Source organism: Phyllostomus hastatus, unplaced genomic scaffold, assembly GCF_019186645.2.
Source record: "Phyllostomus hastatus isolate PE091 unplaced genomic scaffold, TTU_PhHast_1.1 phas_scaffold_317, whole genome shotgun sequence".
In the NCBI taxonomy this organism is placed as follows: domain Eukaryota; kingdom Metazoa; phylum Chordata; class Mammalia; order Chiroptera; family Phyllostomidae; genus Phyllostomus; species Phyllostomus hastatus.
In genome coordinates, this window is record NW_025334023.1 from 11342745 (window position 1) to 11362847 (window position 20103).

The 20103-nt window shown below is 39.1% G+C and overlaps 1 protein-coding gene across 15 annotated transcripts in view; it reads right to left on the reverse strand.

Moving 5' to 3' along the window:
* The window catches only part of DLG2 (discs large MAGUK scaffold protein 2), a 1902487-nt gene that overhangs the window by 325051 nt on the left and 1557333 nt on the right, over positions 1-20103 (reverse strand). The window contains exon 1 of one of the 15 annotated variants that reach the window (XM_045817846.1): positions 19842-19949. The exons of the other annotated variants lie outside the window; for them this stretch is intronic. Within the exon in view, the coding sequence (XP_045673802.1) occupies positions 19842-19871 (30 nt within the window). The 5' untranslated portion in view covers positions 19872-19949. Of the gene's footprint in view, positions 1-19841; positions 19950-20103 lie in introns of those variants that run through there. 15 annotated transcript variants of the gene reach the window in all.

The following is a 20103-nucleotide window of genomic DNA, read 5'->3' on the forward strand; positions in this document are numbered from 1 at the left end:
TAGCAACTTGGGTTGCCCCACCCTGGCAAATGCCTAAGGCTCTGTCCCTTACAATGCAACAGGTGCACTGAGACAAAAAAATATGGCTCAGGTAAAAGAACAGACCAAAACTCCAGAAAAAGAGCTAAGAAATGAAGAGATAGCCAACCTATTAGATGCACAGTTCAAATCACTGGTAATCAGGATGCTCACAGAAATGGTTGAGTATGGCCACAAAACAGAGCAAAAAAGTGAAGGCTATGCAAAGTGAAATGAAAAATATACAGGGAACCAACAGTGGAGGGATGGAAACCGGGACTCAACTCAACAATTTGGAGCAGAAGGAAGAAATAGACATTCAACCAAAACAGAATGAAGAAATGAGGATTCAAAAAAAAGGGAAGAGAGGCTTAGGAACCTCCAGGACAATTTTAAACATTCTAACATCTGAAACATAGGGGTGCCAGAAGGAGAAGGGCAAGAAATTGAAAAGTTATTTGAAAAAATAATGGAGAACTTCCCCAATCTGGCAAAGGAAATAGACTTTCAGAAACTCCAGGAAGTCCAGAGAGTCTCAAAGAAGTTGGACCCAAGGAAGCACACACCATGGCACATAATAATGACATTACCCAAGATTAAAGATAAGGAGAGAATCTTAAAAGAAGTGAGAGAAAAGGAGACAATTACCTACAAAGGAGTTCTCATAAGACTAACAGCTGATTTCTCAAAAGAAACCTTGCAGGCAAGAAGGGGCTGGAAAGAAGTATTTGAAGTCATGAAAGGCAAGAACTTACATCCAGGATTACTCTATCCAGCAAAGCTATCATATAGAGTGGGAGGGCAGAAAAAGTGTTTCCCAGATAAGGTCAAGTTAAAGGAGTTCATCATCACCAAACCCTTATTATATGAAATGTTAATGTGGCTTATCTAAGAAAAAGATGATCAAAAACAGGAACAGTAAAAGGAGAACAAACTCACAACTATCAACAACTGAACCTAAAAATACAAAACAAAAACAAAAACAAACCAAACAAGTGGAACAGGAACAGAATCACAGAAATGGAGATCATATTCAGGGTTATCAGTGAGGAGGGGGTTGGCGGGGGAGAATGGGGGAAAAGGTACAGGGAATAAGAAGCATAAATTATAGTTACAAAAATAGATAGAGTGAGGTTAAGAATAGTATAGGAAATGGATAAGCCAAAGAACTTATATGTATGACCCATGGAGGTGAACTAAGGGGGAGGACAATAAAACATACTTTAAAAAGTTTAAAATGTTTTATAAACTCACAGTTATTATTTTTTCCTTTTTAGATTTTGAGTTTTGTATTATTTTCTAATATATTTAACAAATTACCCATGTTTTCTTTTAGTACATCCACAGTTTAATTTTTAGCCATTTAATTTTTCTTTTACTGGAATAGATTTTGGTGTTTAATGTGAGAACCAGGTGAACAACTGCTGTATTTTGGACCTTTCCTTTATAGAATCAAATTTCTACACCTTTCAATATTCCAATTAGACTCTAAATTTCCTCAAGTTAGTGAACTAAGGGAATATGAAAAAGTAAGAAGAAACAAAAGATCTGGAGTCACAGAGAACTGAGTTTGAAACCTGATTCTACCAGTTCTATCTATATAACTTGGAAAAGTGACTTAAATTCATTGAACTTCAGTTTCCTTACCTGTAAAATGAGTATAATAGATACATATCAGGGCTATTGAGTGAAATAAATGAGAAAATATCTGTAAAGCCTTTAACACAAAGCCTGGCACAAATAGGCATTCAGCAAATAGTATCTGTATTCCTTCAAAGAGCTGTGATTATAAGTGATTAAATAAAATCTAATGCAAATAACCAATAGTATATGGGTTACTTCATTTTTCTCCCCTTAGGAATACCAACTTCAGCACAGGAAGAGACTTAGAAACTTGCTCAGCCAGCACTTACACATTAGAGATAACCTCCATTAAATGAAGGGACTTGCCCTAAGTCGTATCAGAGTTTGTACAGGGTGAGGACCAGCCAGGGCTTCTCTGTTTTCCCTGGAGCAGACATTCCCTATGATGGGTGTGTGTTTGTTTTCCACTGGACCAGGAATAACTGAATCTTGTTTGCCTTAGGCCTTTTTCTACATGGGTCTCCCCATTTGTAGTGCATTTGATGCTGCTCTTATCCTGAAGAATACCCCCTTGATTGTGCCCCTGTTGATTTTCCTCCAGGTTTTAGCATGCATGTTCTCCTTCAGTCTTTCAAAATTTCAAGGTCACTTTGGTTCTTATTTTTATCCCTGTGGTTTGAGTTTTTATCAGTAATCTTTGCTCAAATAGCAGCTTCAGAAAAATTCAAAAACAGTTTACATCATTGACATGGCATTTTAAAATATCAAGTGTGACACAACCTCATATATTTATTACTTCTATTTTTCTGCTTCAGTTTGAATTTTCTCTTCTTGAAGCATGGACTGGGAGATTGGATGCCATTAATTAGTGCTGAGATGAATAGTGATGGTCATTGTTAACATTCACTGATTATCAGGTGTACTTCTATTATAGGTGATATTTATACATTTTCTCATTTAATCTTCAGAAGTCTGAGATTATTTTTCTGATTTTATAAATAAGAAAACTGAGCTCAGAGGGAATCACTAACTTGTTCAAGGTTAAATAGTTGCAAGAGGTTAAGAATTTTAAATAGTCTAACTAAAACTCTTGAGCTGTTAACTATCATTTCCTATTGTTCTTCTCTCAGTATCCTATCTAATTCTAAGGGTCTATGCCTGCAAGATTCCAGTTCTGAAGTTTGCTTTCCAAGCTTCCTGAGACTGACAGCACACCCTTGGGTGTGACACTCTAGTCAGCTCAGCAATGGGCCAGAGCAACTGGGTTTAGACATTATGACTCAGCTTATGATGATTAGATCATGTAGAGCTGAAGCAGAAGGCTTGGGGAGATCAGAAAAAAATCCCATCTATTGCCATCTCTTTATGTACACAACTGTGCTTGGATCATAGAAATCATTAAATTCCATTTGTTATGACATCCTTTTCATAACCAAGACAGTAATGGATAGGAAGTTTAGAACTTCTAGTTAATTCAAGTAGTTATGAGGTGGTGGTAGTTGTTGTTTTTTCAGATGCTGATGTGAAAGAGAATGATGTACCATGTTCAGAGTTAAAATTTTTTTTTAAGATGAGCATTATGTTTGCTACTTTAGACACTAGGGCTCCTGGCCCAGGGATCAGGAATTCTCTGAGTAAATAACTCTATGCTCTCTAGTATTTCTTAGTATTATAGAAAGGATAATATCAGAATGAGAGAATTTCAGAAATGTACAGAACCTTTGGGATAAACTGCAGCCACCAATGTATACCTTTAAGCTGATACAACCACATTATTCATATGTGCTTCCCCCCGCCCCGCCATGTTGAACCTTTTCAGTTCTCTGATTCGGGCATTTGTGCATACTTGCAAGACTACTTTCCTTATCTAGAACATAATTTTACACCCCTTCACTTGGAAAAATTCTCCTAGTCCTTAAAGATTCAGTCTGAACTGACTTGTGGAATGTGCTTATTTGCAAACTCCTAAAGGGAGGAGCTTGTCTTGCTGGAACTTGTGTCCCTAGCATAGGGCCTGGCAAATGGCAGGTGCATAAGAACTGAAGAGGTGAATGAATAGACAAGGGAATGTGTGAAGAATGTATTTGCACTACATTATTCCAGGCCAGTGGTCATCTAAGCTTTATGTGACCCTCAGTTAAATGACCTCACTCCCTTTTCTGCCCCTTCATATAATTCTCACTAAGTGACAATTTGCCTCTGCTTGCATGCATATGAGGTCAGTTATGGCAACACGGATATTCACTACAATTATTTTCCTTTAGTGGGCTCCAAGTGAAGTATCTACAGCTAAATGCAGTGCTGGTACAAATTTCATTTTTTAAAAATATCCATTTTAGTCATTTCCTTTTCCAATTCAAGTGAAGCAAAGTGATACATAGACATTGTTGAGCAATTGACTATTCAGCAGGAAACAAAGACAGGTAAACCGAAAATTAAGTACCCAGTGGTAAGTGCTATGACAAGAACAGGTCAGAATGTTCTGGGACACAGAGGAGGGGGAGGGGCCCTTCTGAGGTATGAGGAGGTATAAGAAGGCTTTCTGGAAGGGGTGACATCAGAAACAAGATCTGAATGAGTTATCCAGGAAGGGCTGTGGACAGAGGGAAGGGCAGAGGAGTAGCAAGAGATTCTAGGCAGAGAGGGAGGCAGATTGGGTAGTGTGGAGGTGAGTAAGGGTATGGTACATCTGAAGAAAAGGAAGTCATTGTTACTGAAGGGCAGAAGAAAGAAAAGAAAGTGGGAAAGAGGTGAGAGATGAGGTAAGAGAAATGAAGATGGTGATGGTGTGGAGGTGATGTTGATCACTAACTTGTGTGTTCTTAACTATGTGGCAGGCACAGTTCTAAGCATTTTCTAAACATAATTGGTATATATACCAATTCCCTTAACCCTCACAAAAGCTCTATGATGTAAGAACACATAAAAATGCCCATTTTATTGACAAATCCACTGGGGCAGAGACAGATTAGATAACTTGCCCAGGGTTTCACTGCTAAGATGGTACAGCCCGGAATTGAACCCAGGTAGTCTGGTTGAAGAGTCTGCATTCCTAACTATGAAAGATTACTGTATCTCAAGGATTTGGTGGTACAGACATAAGACAATTTAGTAAATTTGGAGTTTATTGTGCCTGCAATGGGTAACCATTCCTCAGCTTAGAATTGAGAAATGTTATTTCAGCATTACTGCTTACAGCTAGAGAAAACACAAAGAATAATCAGGAGCCCTGTGCTCTCACCAGCCCTATTAAGAAGAGCCTCCCAAGTTGAATTTGTCCCTTTGGAGATTCTGCTGAGGGGGCAGCACTACTGTTGTGGCTGCTGAGGTTTTCCTTTCCCACTCATGTCATCCATCTGCTATGGAAACAGCGCTGTGGGAAGACCACTGGGTTTAGACTTGCAAAGGATAGGATTCAAGTCTCGGTCTCCTTATTTACCAACTCTACGGCCTTGGGAACTTGGGTAAGTTACTTAGCTCCTTTGGCCTTCAGTTTTCTCATATTCAACAAAAGGTATTAACTTTTAATTTTGTTGGGTTGTTTGGATATTTAGAGATAATACAAACAAAGTACTTAACATAGTACTTGGCACATTGAGTATGTACTCAATCAGTGGTGGCTATTTGTATTATAGCATATCCATTATCTACAAAATCCAGACTTCAGAATGGCTTTTTTTTTTAGCAATAATAAAATGAAGGAATAGATTAGGTATAAGATTGTCTTGGAATAGTTAAGAGTAGCTAAGAAATACAAGTTTAACAGAATTATTAACTGTGGAAAAAGACAAGGGGTGACCCAGTGGGAAAGGGCTAGATAATTGGCACTAGATTTCAATTAATATAAGTCCAGTACAGAACACAAAGGACCATTTCAAGCAAATTATTTCACTATTGGGGGTCTGGTTGGTAAGTGGCAAGGGGACAGCAGGGAAGAAAGTGGGGCAGAATCAAACAATTTCTCCTTTATTTAGAGACTAGAGATAGTAAGATCAGCAGATATATTACCAGTGAATTGAATAAATGTAGAAGGCTCCATCTTTTTTCATGAGGGAAAAAGTCTATTTCCATTTTCCTGAGGTGATGTGATGTAGTGAGGTGGAAATTTGGGTCAGTTGCTAACTCGGCCACTAACTGACTCAGGCCAGTGGGTACACTGCTGTGGAAACAGAAGCTGCTGGGTCCCCCCATCTCTAGAGTCCCTGTGATTCCAGATTCGATGATTTCCATGGTTTAAAAATAACATCTCAAAGTGCTTTACAGTCAGAAAGCTGTTTTCCCACCTCGCATTTCTTACCAAACAAGGTGAAACATAAACAAACAAATGTAATAGAAGCATTCTCATGTATTAACTGATCCTTATCACATACTTGTATAGGAGGCAAGGAAACTATAAATATCCCATTTAATCCTGAATGGTGAGCAAGCTGGGGTGGTTGGCATAGAGCATAGAGAGAGGGGGAGAACAGACATGGTACCCACACAAGTGGACCTTGAATGCCAAGTTAAGAAGTTTTGTCAGCCTTGGCCTGTATGGCTCAGCTGGCTGGACACCATCATGCAAAGTGAAGGGTGGCTGGTTTGAATCCCCAACAAGGCATGTGCCTGGGTTGCAGGTTCAGTCCCTGGTCAGGGTGATTGCTAGAGGCAACTGGTCAATGTTTCTCTCTCATATTGATGTTTCTCTCTCATATTAATGTTTTTCTACCTCTCTTTCTCCCTTCCTTCCCTCTTTTCTCTCTCTGTCTCTCTCAACAACTAAATAAAATCTTTAAAAAAGAAGTTTTGTTAATAAGTGGCTGGGGGAGGGCTTTACAGAGGCATCAAACACAATTTGATTTGTGTTGGTGGGTAACTAGGGTAACAATGAAATGTTGGAGTTGAAGAACTAAGTGATCAAGAATTGGATAATCAGATGGGAGACTATGGCAATGTTCCAAGTGGTAGGTGATGAAGACCTGAACTAGAAAAATGAGAATGGAATTTATAATGGGAAATGAACACAGACTTGAGAGAGGGCACAGAAGGAGGTTCCATGGAGCTATTCTCCTCAGATACCTCTGGGAACAAAATAGAGTTTAAATAATACATATAGTTCTCAATGAATGGAAGATGAGAGATGAGAAGGGTGATTAGAGGGAAGATGATACCTTTAATCAAGATGAGAACACAATCAAGATGAGAACACAGGGTGAAAAGTGGGTTTGGACAAAAGGATAATTCATTTTAAGACACATAGAATTTTCTGTGTCTATTGGACATCTCGTAAGCAGTTGGAAAATATCTGTCTGGAGCTTAGAAAAATAGTTTATGTTAATAATGATTTTAGTCTTGGTGTTTCTAAGGTGAGTGCCCTGATATCACTAGACCCAGATGGAGAAGAGTCTTGTATGAAATAGGGATAGTAAGAGAACCCACTTCACAGAGTTGCTGTAAGGTTAGATTAGTTAATGCATGTAAAACACTTATAATAGGGCCTGGTATATAGGACATGCAATTGTTAGCTGTCATTGACCTTTTCCCTGACACACCCAAAGTACTATCTGGGCAAGTATAAAGTTATCTCAGTAAAGACTCAGCAGACCCAGGGTAAGTGCTGGGGACACAGACATTGCAAGAGGAAGCACAGTGCCCTGGAAAGCCCTGTCCTAGCAGGGCTTTCTGTCCCCTCCTGCAGATACTTTATCTCATTTTGGGCAGTCCCTTTACCTCTCTGGGCCTCAGCTCCTTCATCTGGAAGGAGAGCCTCATGCTAAATCTCTGAGGTCCCTTCCTCTGCCTAATAAACAAATATATTCCATACACAATCCATATTTTGTTGATAACTTGAGAAAAACAAACAGTTCATTCAGCATTAAACTTTTAAATACCCTCTAGCACATCTCAGAGTGAATGAACTAAAAATTGTATTTGAAGTGGAAATTTCTAATTAAGTTCCCTCTCCTCCTGGAGGCTGTTACACTTGGTGGAGAGTGATAACATTTCTGACAGTTGCTGCATGAGAGCTCAAGACCAGAATCCTGGAGCAGAGGCAAAATGAGAAACTGATATTGAATATTTACATGCCTTAGCAGTTACAATTAGCATCCCTTTTAAATATGGCTTGCTGATGCAAAAATGGGCATGTATTAAAAAAAAACCTTTAAAAATGTTTCAGTTTACCAGGGTGTTTATAGAGGGCTGATCATTTTAGAGCCTTTAACTAAAAATGATAAAATATAGTTTAGCTATCCAAATCCACTTATTGCTGGCCAAAACACAGTAAATAACTTTCAGGATTCATGCATTTTGAGTAATTAGGTTATATCTTACAAGAATATGTAAATAAAAATAGTTGAAACCTTCCTTATATGTGTTATAAAATATAAGGCAGTCCTAGTATCTTGAGCTCTGATTTTTCTCTTAAGTCTAGATTTCTATATCAGCTTGACTCTTCAGTTGGATGTCTAAGATTTTTCAAACTCATCATGCTGAAAAGCAAACTCTTAATTTCCTTCTAACCCTTTTCTACTTCCTACTTTTCTACTTTCAGCAACTATTAATACTAACATCAAGTGCTCAAACCAGAAACTACATGCTGACCTTAATTCCCTTTCCCTCCCACCTCCCCTTGTAATCCATCAACACGTCGTGTACTTCAGCTCTGAACCATATTTCAATTTCACCAACTTCTCTCCAACTCTACCCTGTTCCCCTGTGCCAGGCCACGGTCCCTCCAGGGACATGGCCACAGCTTCTTTTGTGTGCTCTCTGCTGTCACTGTGGCTCCCCCACCCATCTCTATCCATTTTCAACCCAAGAGCCAGAATGATGTTTTCAGAGTATATATCATATCATGTCTCTTTTTTTGCTAAATTTTCTGGCTTCTTCTTGTACTTTGAATAAAATCCAAACAACTCACCATAACCTCAATTTGTCCTTCTGATTATACCTCGTTCAGCTACCTGCCTCCTTTACTGTTCTACAGCTACAAGGGCTTCATTCTGCTTCACCTACATCCAAGTTCCTCTAGCCTTGGGGCACTTGTAGCAGCTGTCTTTCTGACTATAGCGCTCTTCCTTAGATCTTCTCACATTTGATTCCTTGTTTTTCATAAGTCTCAGATTAAAGGCCAATTCCTCAGAGAGTTCTTTGCTGACTACCCAATTTAAAGTAGCTTTCCACACTGTTGTTTGTGCCCATGAGTGGGATTACAGGGAAAAGGGGGCTGGGAGATGGTGGAAGAAGGTATAGCAGGGATAAAAAGATGATGGAAGGGGACTTTAGTTGGGGCGATGAACACACAGTACAGTGTACAGATGATGTGTTGTGGAATTGTGCACCTGAAACCTGTGTAATTTTGCTAACTAGTATCACCCCAGTAAATTCAATACAAAGGAAAAAACCTCCAATTATTCCTTTCAAGATTGACAAAAAAGAAGAAAAGAAGCAACACACTTTTATCAAAGGTAGCAAAACAATGTGTTATTGGCAGTTCTTTCTTTCAGAGCAGTTGTTTTCAGTTCTCTGAGCTGTGTATCTCAGTTTTATCAACCTAATACAAAATATTACTCTAAGATCATGCCTTACATATTTGTAAATTTGAACCCTAATAGAATGTGTTTACATTTAATATAGAAGTTAAAATAAAATCACAGCCATTATACTTCAGAATTATTAAACTAACCCTTAAACTAGAATTCTTTATATGTATTTAATTAGCACATTCAATATAACAATAGGCTAAGGGAAAAATAGTATTACTACAAGCAGAGAGCAACCATACATACCCCTAGTTTGTCTTGGATAGTTTCTGTTTACTCCTGTTGCTCTGATATCCTATCCATGTTAGCACTCATCCCAGATGATTCATTTTATAACAAATTATCTACATTGTTCTATTGTATACATCACCATCATCATCAACAGTTGTATGAAAATGAGTTGGGATGCTTTCTGTTCAGTCAGATCCCCCCATGGGCATAGCTTTTATGCTCACAACTGTCCTCAAGAAGCTAATCAGACAGTCCTGAGGAAGAACAGTTATTTGGTGCATGTAATTGTATTTATAAAAGAAGAGTGGGAGGTTGAAGAGAGTAAAGGGGATCAAATATATGGGGATAGAAGGAGACTAGACTTTGGGTTTTGAGCACACTGGGCAATATACAGATGATGTATTATAGAACTGTACACTTGAAACCTACATAATCTTATGAACCAATGTTAACCCCATAAACTTAATTTAAAAAGGTATACCTAGACAAATATAATATTTGAAAGATCTTAAGATAAAATAAAATAAATAAATAAATAGTTTTCCAGCCTATCTTTAACATCCAGTTTTAATTCCTTATAGAACTTAGGCCTACCTAATGTTTTGCTTGTTTGTTACCTCACCCACCCCAAGAAATGCTCCCTGTGGGTAGGGATTTTGCCCATTTACCTCTAAACCTCTGATGCCTGGAATACTATGTAGATACTTAATATTTCTTGAATTAATAAATGCTTATGACTGTTAAATCATGTAATTTTATTTAAATGATTAAAATTTAACAGTCTTTTATTACATATTTATTAAGAGCAAGGTACTGATCACAGGCCTTTTCAGAGGGTATTTGTCATGTAGCTAGAGAATGGTTGACTAAACTGAACTTTATGGATCAGAATCTTTGAGAGTGTGTTGCAGGAGATAGCACAGAAAGAGCTCTGAGACTGCTGCTGTTGTTGACCAGGGGCTAGCATCCCAGTTGCCAGGCAACACCTTTTAGCACTTAGGCAGCAGCTACGAATGAGCAGCCACGGGGGAAATAAAGTCAGGGCCCTCACTACTTCAGTCTAACAAGAACGTAACACAAGAGGCTAAAAGCAAAGAAGGACATGCCTCACTTGGTGACCCAGTAGTCCTCAGCCTGGTTTGATAACACTATCAGGCATTCCAAACAACACAAGTAAACTATGATAGTGCAGAGGGTGAGCCCTTGAAAGTCTGTGTGTATTATTTCCACTAGCTGGGTAAAGGAAAACCTTGAGACTGTGTATTTATTCCAAGGCATAGAAGGGGGACGAGGGGGTGTATGGTGCCCAAAGAAAAGCCCCTAAAACAACTTTGGTTAATTGCCTGCCTCTGTCATGTATGCAAAATGAACAAATAGAGTCTGGAGCAAGATAAGGATTTTGACTAACAGACCCCCATACCTATGTTTGGGTAGTCATGTCTCCCCAGGGGGAAAGTTGGCACCATCATTACCCATCAATCAATATGTAACTCCCTCACCCCCATCCCATCAACTATAAGTCCTCAGAACAAAGGCCTCACTCTCTTGGCCCTCTTGGCCCTTTCTTGCCACATGGTAGGGGTGGCCCTAGATAGCCAGCCTCTGGCCAGAGACCCTGGCCACCCAGCCTCTGGCCACCCTTGCTCTAGCCACCCTTACCTTACTTTTGCTTTCCTATTAGAACACTGCTATGCTTGCTTTGGCTTTCCTATTAGAACTTAGCCATCCCTGCTCTAGCTACCCTTGCTTTTGCTCTTCCATTAGAACTTAGCACTAATAAACTTTCCTTGTATGTTAATAGGCTCACTGATCTGTATTCTTTACTGCATCAGCAAGAACAGAGTTTCTGCCATAACAGGTGGGCTCAAGAATCTTCACTTTTAAAATGCTCTCCAGGCTTAAGGGGAAAACAAGGAAAAAAAAAAGCTCTCTAATGAGAGGTGATCAGTCAGCTATGGGCACCTCTTATGCAGAAGTAGCTCCTTGTTCTTCCATGCAATCCTGCTGACCCTTCATTCATGCTCTACTTGATTTCTGTCTCAGATTGTGCTGTAACTTTGCTGGTATAAAAATTCTCTGTCCCTTTGGGGCTCTGTTGCCACTCAGGACTTGGAAGAGTGGCTTGTACTTTGAAAGAATAAATTAAAGCGAAAACAGTGACCCATAAAACCAATGACAGATTCAGTCTCTTCGTTTTAGGGCTCTATTCACCACACTGTGCTCTGTGCATGGGACTCTGTTGAGGCAAGTGTCTCTCTGGGTATCGTGGTGGAAATATCCTCGAAGCTCCCATTCCATGTCTCAGTACCTTCTAAAACACTGTTGTTAAGGATAAACTCACCCAAATTCCAAAACTGCTCAGGCAAAGGGTCAAACTCTAGGGGGTGAAACTTAAATCCTGTTCTCAAAAATCTGCTCGTCACCTCACCTTCTGTTCTGACATGAGGTGTTGTATGTGTCCAGACTGACAGATTCCTTTAGATTAGGGTCCTATTTAAAGCTGAGGTCTTTCCTTGATGCATGGTGGTAATCACAGCAACCTTCTGAGTTTGTTCAGCATGCTATCCCTTTTGAAATCAGTAGACTGACTGCAAATACTCATTTATTTATTTTTATTTTTTCAATATATTTTATTGATTGTGCAGTTGTCCCATTTTTTTCCCTCCTCTTTAATCCCCTCTGTCCTGCATCCCTCCCACCAGAATTCCCCCTGCCTCCCATTTTAGTTCATGTCCATGGGTTGTACATATAACCCACTTTGGCTTCTCCATTTTCTATATCATTCTTAACCTCCCCCTGTCTATTTTGTACCTACCATTTATGCTTCTTATTCCCTGTATGTTTTACCCCATTCACTCCCCTCCTCCTCCCTGCTGATAACCCTCCATGTGATCTCCATTTCTGTGATTCTGTTCCTGTTCCACTTGTTTGCTTAGTTTGTTTTTTTTTATGTTCAGTTGTTCATAGTTGTGTAAAAGGATGTGTCCTTTTACTGTTCATATTTTTTATCATCTCCTTTTTCTTAGATAAGTCACATTAACATTTTATATAATAAGGGCTTGGTGATGATGAGCTCCTTTAACCTGACATTATCTGGGAAACACTTTTTCTGCCCTCCCACTTTAAATGATAGCTTTGCTGGATAGAGTAATCTTGGATGTAAGTCCTTGCCTTTCATGCCTTCAAATACTTCTTTCCAGCCCCTTCTTGCCTGCAAGGTTTCTTTTGAAAAATCATCTGCTAGTCCTGTGGGAACTCCTTTGTAGGTAACTGTCTCCTTTTCTCTTGCTTCTTTTAAGATTCTCTCCTTATCTTTAATCTTGGGTAATGTCATTATTGTGTGCCTTGGTGTGTTCCTCCTTGGGTCCAACTTCTTTGGAACTCTCTGGGCTTCCTGGAGTTTCTGAAAGTCTATTTCCTTTGCCAGATTGGGGAAGTTCTCCATTATTTTTTTCAAATAACTTTTCAATTTCTTGCACTTCCTCTTCTCCTTCTGGCACCACTACAATTTGGATGTTGGAACATTTAAAGTTGTCCTGGAGCCTCTCCTCATTTTTTGGAGTCCTTATTTTTTCATTCTGTTTTGGTTGAATGTCTATTTCTTCCTTCTGCTCCAAACCATTGATTTGAGTCCCAGTTTCCTTCTCTTCACTGTTGGTTCCCTGTATATTTTTGTTTATTTCCCTTAATATAGCCTTCACTTTTTCCTCTACTTTGTGACTATACTCAACCATTTCTGTGAACATTCTGATTACCAGTGATTTGAACTGTGCATCAGATAGGTTGGCTATCTCTTCATTGCTTAGGTCTTTTTCTGGAGTTTTGATCTGTTCTTTCCTTTGGGCCATATTTCTTTGTCTGAGCACTCATGTTATGTTGTAAGGGATGGAGCCTTAGGCGTTTGCCAGGGTAGGCAACCCTTATCACTGCATTGTGGTGTTGTATGTGGGGGAAGTGTCAGGGAGGGGACAATGATGCTTATTCAGCTATCCATCCATTTTCAGTCACTTCCTCTGCTACCCACAAGCAAATTGACCCCCCCCCCATACCGATTTCCAGGTAGGTGGGTTTGTGTACATTCTAGCATCCTGTGGGTCTCTCCAATGAATTCTCCTGTGAGGCTGGGAGTTTCTCCCACTGCTGCAACCTATGGGTTTTTTTTCAGTCAGAGGTTTTGAAGCTTTCTTTTCCTGAGCTAGAACTCTGGGTTGCTCAGTCTGTCTCTCTCCACAGTTGTTCCTCCTGGTTTTTCCACACATGAGTGTTGGACTGCCTGGTCCTCTAGCCGCCGCCTTGCCATGGGTCCTCTCCACCCCAGCTGCTCATCTGCATCCCTCCTACCAGTCTGGATGAATGTTTCTCCTTTAACTGCTTTGTTGTCAGACTTCCATACAGTTTTATTTCCTGGCAGTTCTGGTTATTTTTTTTTTAATTTGTTGTTGTCCTTTTGATTGCATGAGGAGGCAAAATGTGTCTATCTATGCTTCCATCCTGACTGGAAGTCCTATTTTTTTAAAACTTAATTTTCTATGGTTTCTAAAATTAAACTATCTCTAAATTTAATTACCTGTTAAAAACACCATTGATAGAAAATTGATTAAATGAATTATTAAATACCCATATAATGAAATGCTATGCAGCCATAAAAGCAATGACATGCATGTCTAATATTCTGATACTGAAAAATATCAATGATACATTGCTAAATTAAAGAAAAAACACATTGCAAAACTGTATGTATATATAACCCTGACTGTTTAAAAAGGGTATATAATCTGACAGAGAGTGCCTGAAAGTTTAAACAACCCGATGTTAAATGCTAATGGCAGTTTCAAAGGGCTATGGTGGTGAGGTCATGGTGGATGAGAAAAGCTGGAGAGAAGGCATTGTATCATATTTTACAGCTTGTAATAGTATCTGAGTAACTTTTAAGTGAACATGTATTGCCATAACAAGTTTCAAAGGTATTTAAGAAGTTTTAACTATTGCGTTCAGGGTTTGTGTTACTTTGACAATAAAAAACAAAAAGCACTGCTAAAATAAACTAGAACTACAGTGATGTTTACAGAAAAACTGAGTAAATTTGAATAATCAAATTTTTAAACACTACATAGATTAATTCAATAGGTATTTACTGAGTGTCTTCTTTGTGGCAGTCTTTAGACTAAGTTTTGGGGACGCCTCGGTGAAGAAAGCAATGGCTCTGCCTTCAGTGACTTAAAGTCTAAGATAAGCTCTCAACTAGGTATGGAAATGTGGGGAAGGGATAGATTTTTTTTTGTTCTTAAAATGTCAGATTTAGGGATCAGTATTAGCATTAATTGTACAAGCCAGGGTATACTGAATGTCCTGCAAACTGTGACACGGTTATACACAGTGAAAAACTGTCCTGCCAAAAATACAATAGCACCTGCAATAAAAAATATTGTATCAACATTATTTTTCACATAAATATGCTAATTACAAATGAGCCTTAATGAGATTATAGTATAGGTAAAAAAGAGTCTTGGTTCTTTTTTTTCCTTTCCTACATAGTTGATGTTCTTCATAAGCATTAAAGTCAGTTTTAAAGACAGTAAAAGACTGTCTCTAGAGACATACCTGTCAAATGGTCCATTCCTAAAGAATTTGAAAGGCTTAAGTAAGACTACAGTGCTAAATAAAGTATTAATGAGGTCAAAATACATTAATTCAAAACTCAAACTCTGCCTGCTACATGCAGGATTTACTTGACATTTGTTTCACCATAGCTCCTCAGGAAAATGACATTCTTTTGTGTTTGGGCTTACACATATTGTGACATCTGACTATTGTCCATAATCACATTTTAGCATTTCTCTTACTTATTCCTCACCTAAAAATAAGGTCATCATCTTATGGCCCAAAACCTGCCAGGAATCAGGTTTTTTGAGTTCAAAAAAATTGTGTCAAGGACTATAAAAATCCTCTCTTTTAATAGTTTCATCTATCAATTCAAGGGGAGGAGATCTGAACAGACACAAATTTTGAAAATCAAGATGTATTTACCAATATTGTTGAGAAATGATATTTATTAATCTATTTCCCCTTTAAAACATGTTTTGCTTTTGTTCTTTCTTATCAAATTTATTACCCCACTTCTAAGTCTTAATGTAGGCTATTGCAACAGACCCCCCTGACCCCATCTATTTATTTTGAAAACTGTCAAACAGAAGAACTGAAAGAATAGTATAATGAATATCCATAACATTTTACTAAGATTCAATAGTTGCTGATATATGGCACATTTATCCTCCCTCCCACCCTTCTACTTTCTTTCTCTGACAACATGTATCTGTTTGTCTGTCTACTTATCTATCTATCTATCTATCTATTTCCTATATAAGCACATTGCCATTATTACTACAAAGAAAGCTAACAGTAATTCTATGCTATCCAGTATTCCTATTCAGACTTCTTTAATTGACCTCAAAATGTCTTTTATAGGTTTTTTGTTTAATCCAGTATTGAATCAAGGCTTACTCATATTTGGTTGTTATTGTTAATCTTAAAAACTACCTTATTTTTTTTGTAAAATTGACCTTCTTCTTCTCCTTCTTCTTCTCCTTCTTCTTCTCCTTCTTCTTCTCCTTCTTCTTCTCCTTCTTCTTCTTCTTCTTCTTCTTCTCCTTCTTCTTCTTTGTTTTTTTTGAAGAGTTCAGGCCAAATGTTTACAGACTGTTCCACATTCTGGATCTGGATTTGTTTAATTGTTTCTTCCTAATCAGAATCAGGTCAAACATTTTTAGCAAAATCTGGGGAATAACACTGTGTACTTCTTACTGTATCATGTTAGGAAGAGGGCCAAAATGTGAGCTTGTCTCGTATTGGTGATACCAAGTTTGGTTTCTTGATTAAGGACCACCAGATCTCTCCAATTCTAAAGGCACCTTTAGAATGGCACCTTTGTAAGTACCAATCTGTGGGGTGATTTTTGAGACTGTGTGAATATCCTTTTACCAAAAAACTGTTCATTTTAATTTTTTTTACATCTACTGATTATACTTGCCTGAAATGCTTATTTCATTGAGGGTTGAAAAGGTAGTAATTTTCTAATTCTCTATTTTTTCCTCAGATCATTAGCTTATATTCTGTGGTACAGAAAGCCTTTTCCTATATTATCATATTATCTCCCCATTATGGGCTCATGATTGTTTTGTTGATGAACATTACAGTTCATCACTGTGCAGTAGACTTTTAACTGACCTGCAAGCCTTCCTCTAAATTCTCTTTCTCCTACCCATACTTCCTCTATTTCTATTACTACCTCTTTGACAGTCATCTTGTATATCATGGCCAATCTACTTTTTTTTGAAATACTGCTTTTCACAGTTACACATGATACAGATTCTCATATTCTTTGTTACTCCTCACTGCTTGAAGGTTACATGCAAATTCTTTATCCTCAACTTTATGGCATTCCATCTCTGGCTTTTATTACATGTCTCTCTAGTTTCTTAAGACCACAGACTTTTCCAATGTGAGGAAATATTAAAACTGTTCTTCTCCAATCCTCCCATCTCACAGCCCAGGGAATAGAGTCACTTGCAGGGTTACACAGTGTTTTTGTTGCAGAGTAGAAAGGGAAGTACCTGTATCTAGTCCCCTATATTACACACCTCCTCTCTTAAGCAAACCCTCTGCTGCAGCCAGAAGCTTCTTGCACACCCTTGTTCCAATGTTATTCCTTATAGATCTCTTCTTCCCCCTTTTTCTGCTTCCTGGATTCTCTAAAGTATTGATCTTCCTCCAAGTTCAGGCCAAGTTCTACTTTCCAAGGCTGCCTGTTGATGGTCTGTGCTACTCACGTGGCCATCAGCTCACAGCCTGGCAGCATTATATAAATTTCCATCCTTCTTTAGTGCTTCATTATTATTTTTCAAAGTATAGATATAATTTGAGTTCATTTTAACTAATGAAAACAAAATTGAAGACCAATAATTAAATTGAATATCTCCTTTATTCTACTCTAACCTTCAGGTAACCAATGGTAATAAATTGAATATATGCTGTCTATACATTTTCTCCAAACACACATAAATAATATCCTCAGCTATATTTCTGGTATCTAGAATAGCATCAGGCACATGTAACTGAATGCATATGTATAGTTGCAAAAGCATATATATTTACCTCCATATATAGTTATTATTTAAAAAAATAGATCATATGACTCATTGTCACACAATTCACTTTCTTTTCTCATTTAAATTACCCTTTTATGAATAATGTCACTAACTAGACTATAAACCTCATGAGGGTAGGACCAACCACTGGGTCAGTCTTCCTGTATTCCTGGGATGTGACACAAGTTCTCTTCCTCACAGATTATTATTGAGGGTGATTGTTATTATGCGTGCCGGATGTATCCCTTTCTGTTCTCTGAAGAGGTTTTAAGGCTCACAAAGACTCTATTTCTCTAAAAAAAAGTATTATTAACCAGTGCACCAAATATTTGGAGGTCAATTCCAGTGGCTAATAATGAAAAGAAGACAAACTAGAAAAGGAAGTGATGAGAGAAGAACTAATGGAGGAGACGTGCAGGGTCCTGAAAAGGAGAGCCTGGCTTTCCTTAAAGGGTGGGCTTTCGATCTTGAATGCTGTCTCTTTGGGGAAGTGTTGGCTGGACCTCACAACATATAGCCCTCACTCTAACAGCTAATAATTTCATATAAATTTTCTTTCTGGCCAATTGGAGAACCAGAAGAAGCAACAAAATAAATTCAAAATTCTTCTGAGAAGACAAGCTTCACGAAATAGAAAGAGGGTGGGAGAACAGCCATCCTCTAGACTGCATCACCTTCATTGCTTCCTTTGTCCTCTCAGATGTGTATCAGGACTTCAAAACAGGAGCCAGGGCTGAGCACAGCCTTTGCCATCAGTCATAAGGGAATACTGTAAGCATTGGAAAATTTCCATTTACATAGTCAGGAATGTATTTTCAGTCATTTAAATCTTTTCTAATTACAACCAATTCCCCCCTTCCATCCCTCCTAATTTAGTGCCGAGAATGTCACTCCCTGCAGAAAACAACTCCCCAGCGAAGTCTGAATTTCCATGGTTAGTTGTTGGAGCTCCAGATGTGAACAGAGCTGAAATGCCACCCTCCCTGAGTTAAAGAACAAATGCACGAAGAAATCAGTTTCCAATGCCTTTGTTTACTACCTTGCACAAAATGAAAGAACCGTAAATAATAGGAAGGAGAGGTAAAGAGAATCAGGAGAATAAAAATGAAAAACAAGAGGGAATAAAGAGAGGGAAGGAATCCAGAGAAATTGGCTTGTCTCAATCTGTCTGAGACCAGAAATTTACATGTGGATGGAAGGAGGCTGGTAATAAAGGTAATACTATAACCAAATATTGAGCAGAAGGGTACTGTGCTGGGTTTGTTATGGCCAATCTTCCCAAGAACTTAGCTGAGCTCAACTTTTAAAAAGAGGAGACAGGCACAGGAAGGTTAAAAGCTTCCACAACATCAGAACTGGGATAAGAGTTTCATCTTTGTGATACACAGATTGTGTCCCCCTCTCCCCACACACACACCTATGATGCCCCCCTCTACAATACTGGCTGCCTCAGACCTCCCTCCTATCTTCTGCAGGAAATACTCTGACAGCCACTTATGCTGGGGTACTACTGAATCAATGCTCCAAACCCCCCACAAAACAAATTTCCCTTTACCATGATATCACAGAAGGAAGACTTTTAACAGCAGCTCCAGCTCCTGCTTGCTAGTGCCTGTCATCACTGTGGGTCATTTTGCTTTTCCATTCCCATTAACAGTTCCTTACAGGCATATTGCCCAGTCCTGGTCCCTAGGGGTTGCTCCCTTCAAGCCCAATCCGCCAATGCAGGGGCCAGCCCCTCTCAGCCCCTCTGCCACTTTGGATGTTAGAGAGAGCTAACAATCCTTCTTTGCTCCCTCCCAGCATCTTAATCAATATCAAAGCCTTTTACATCCCTGTGGCCAAGTGCAGCGCCTCCTCACCTAGCTCGCCATCCTTAAAGGCATATACTTTTGACGCTACACTTGGGGCCAGTTACATGAAAGACAAGCAGCAGGTTCGGGCACATCTCGTGAGACCGACCAGCATTAAGTCAATAAGCACGGGTACAGGGGAAGGAGAAGCAACATTGGACATGCTCTGAAACCCAGACCTCGAACTCTCAAATTCCACTCAGTCCCATAACAGTTGCCAATATCAGAATAAAATATACATGACTATCCCTTGCAGTTCTTGGCCCTGGGGGTTCTTTGGAATTCAGACATATAATTCCGGATTCTTTAAAATCCCTTTCTCGATCTTTTAACATTGCACGCAGCTTCCTCTTGCGATTTCCTCTTTTGTCAAACACTTAGACATCTGGAAAAGTTACCACAAACACTGCCCTGCAGAGATGGGGTCCCTTGATCACCCAACACCGTTTCCCGCTCCCCTCCCCCACATCCCCGCCTCCAGGTCTCACCTCTGTGATCCTCTCCTGGTCCCTCGGCATCTGCGTCTGTGACTACATTGCCTTGCTTCTCCCTTCCTTACCTTTCCTCTGCGGCTGTCTATTCCCTCCTCCTGCTTCTGGTCTCTCGCCTTTCTCCGACCCCCTCCCTCTGACTGATCAGTGATCTGCCTCGACTTTCGGCTCCATCCTTTTTTTCTTTCTCTGGTTGATTTCTCCTGCTCTGTTGGAAAGGCAGACTACCACTTGCTGTGTTTACTGCCTAACACAGAGT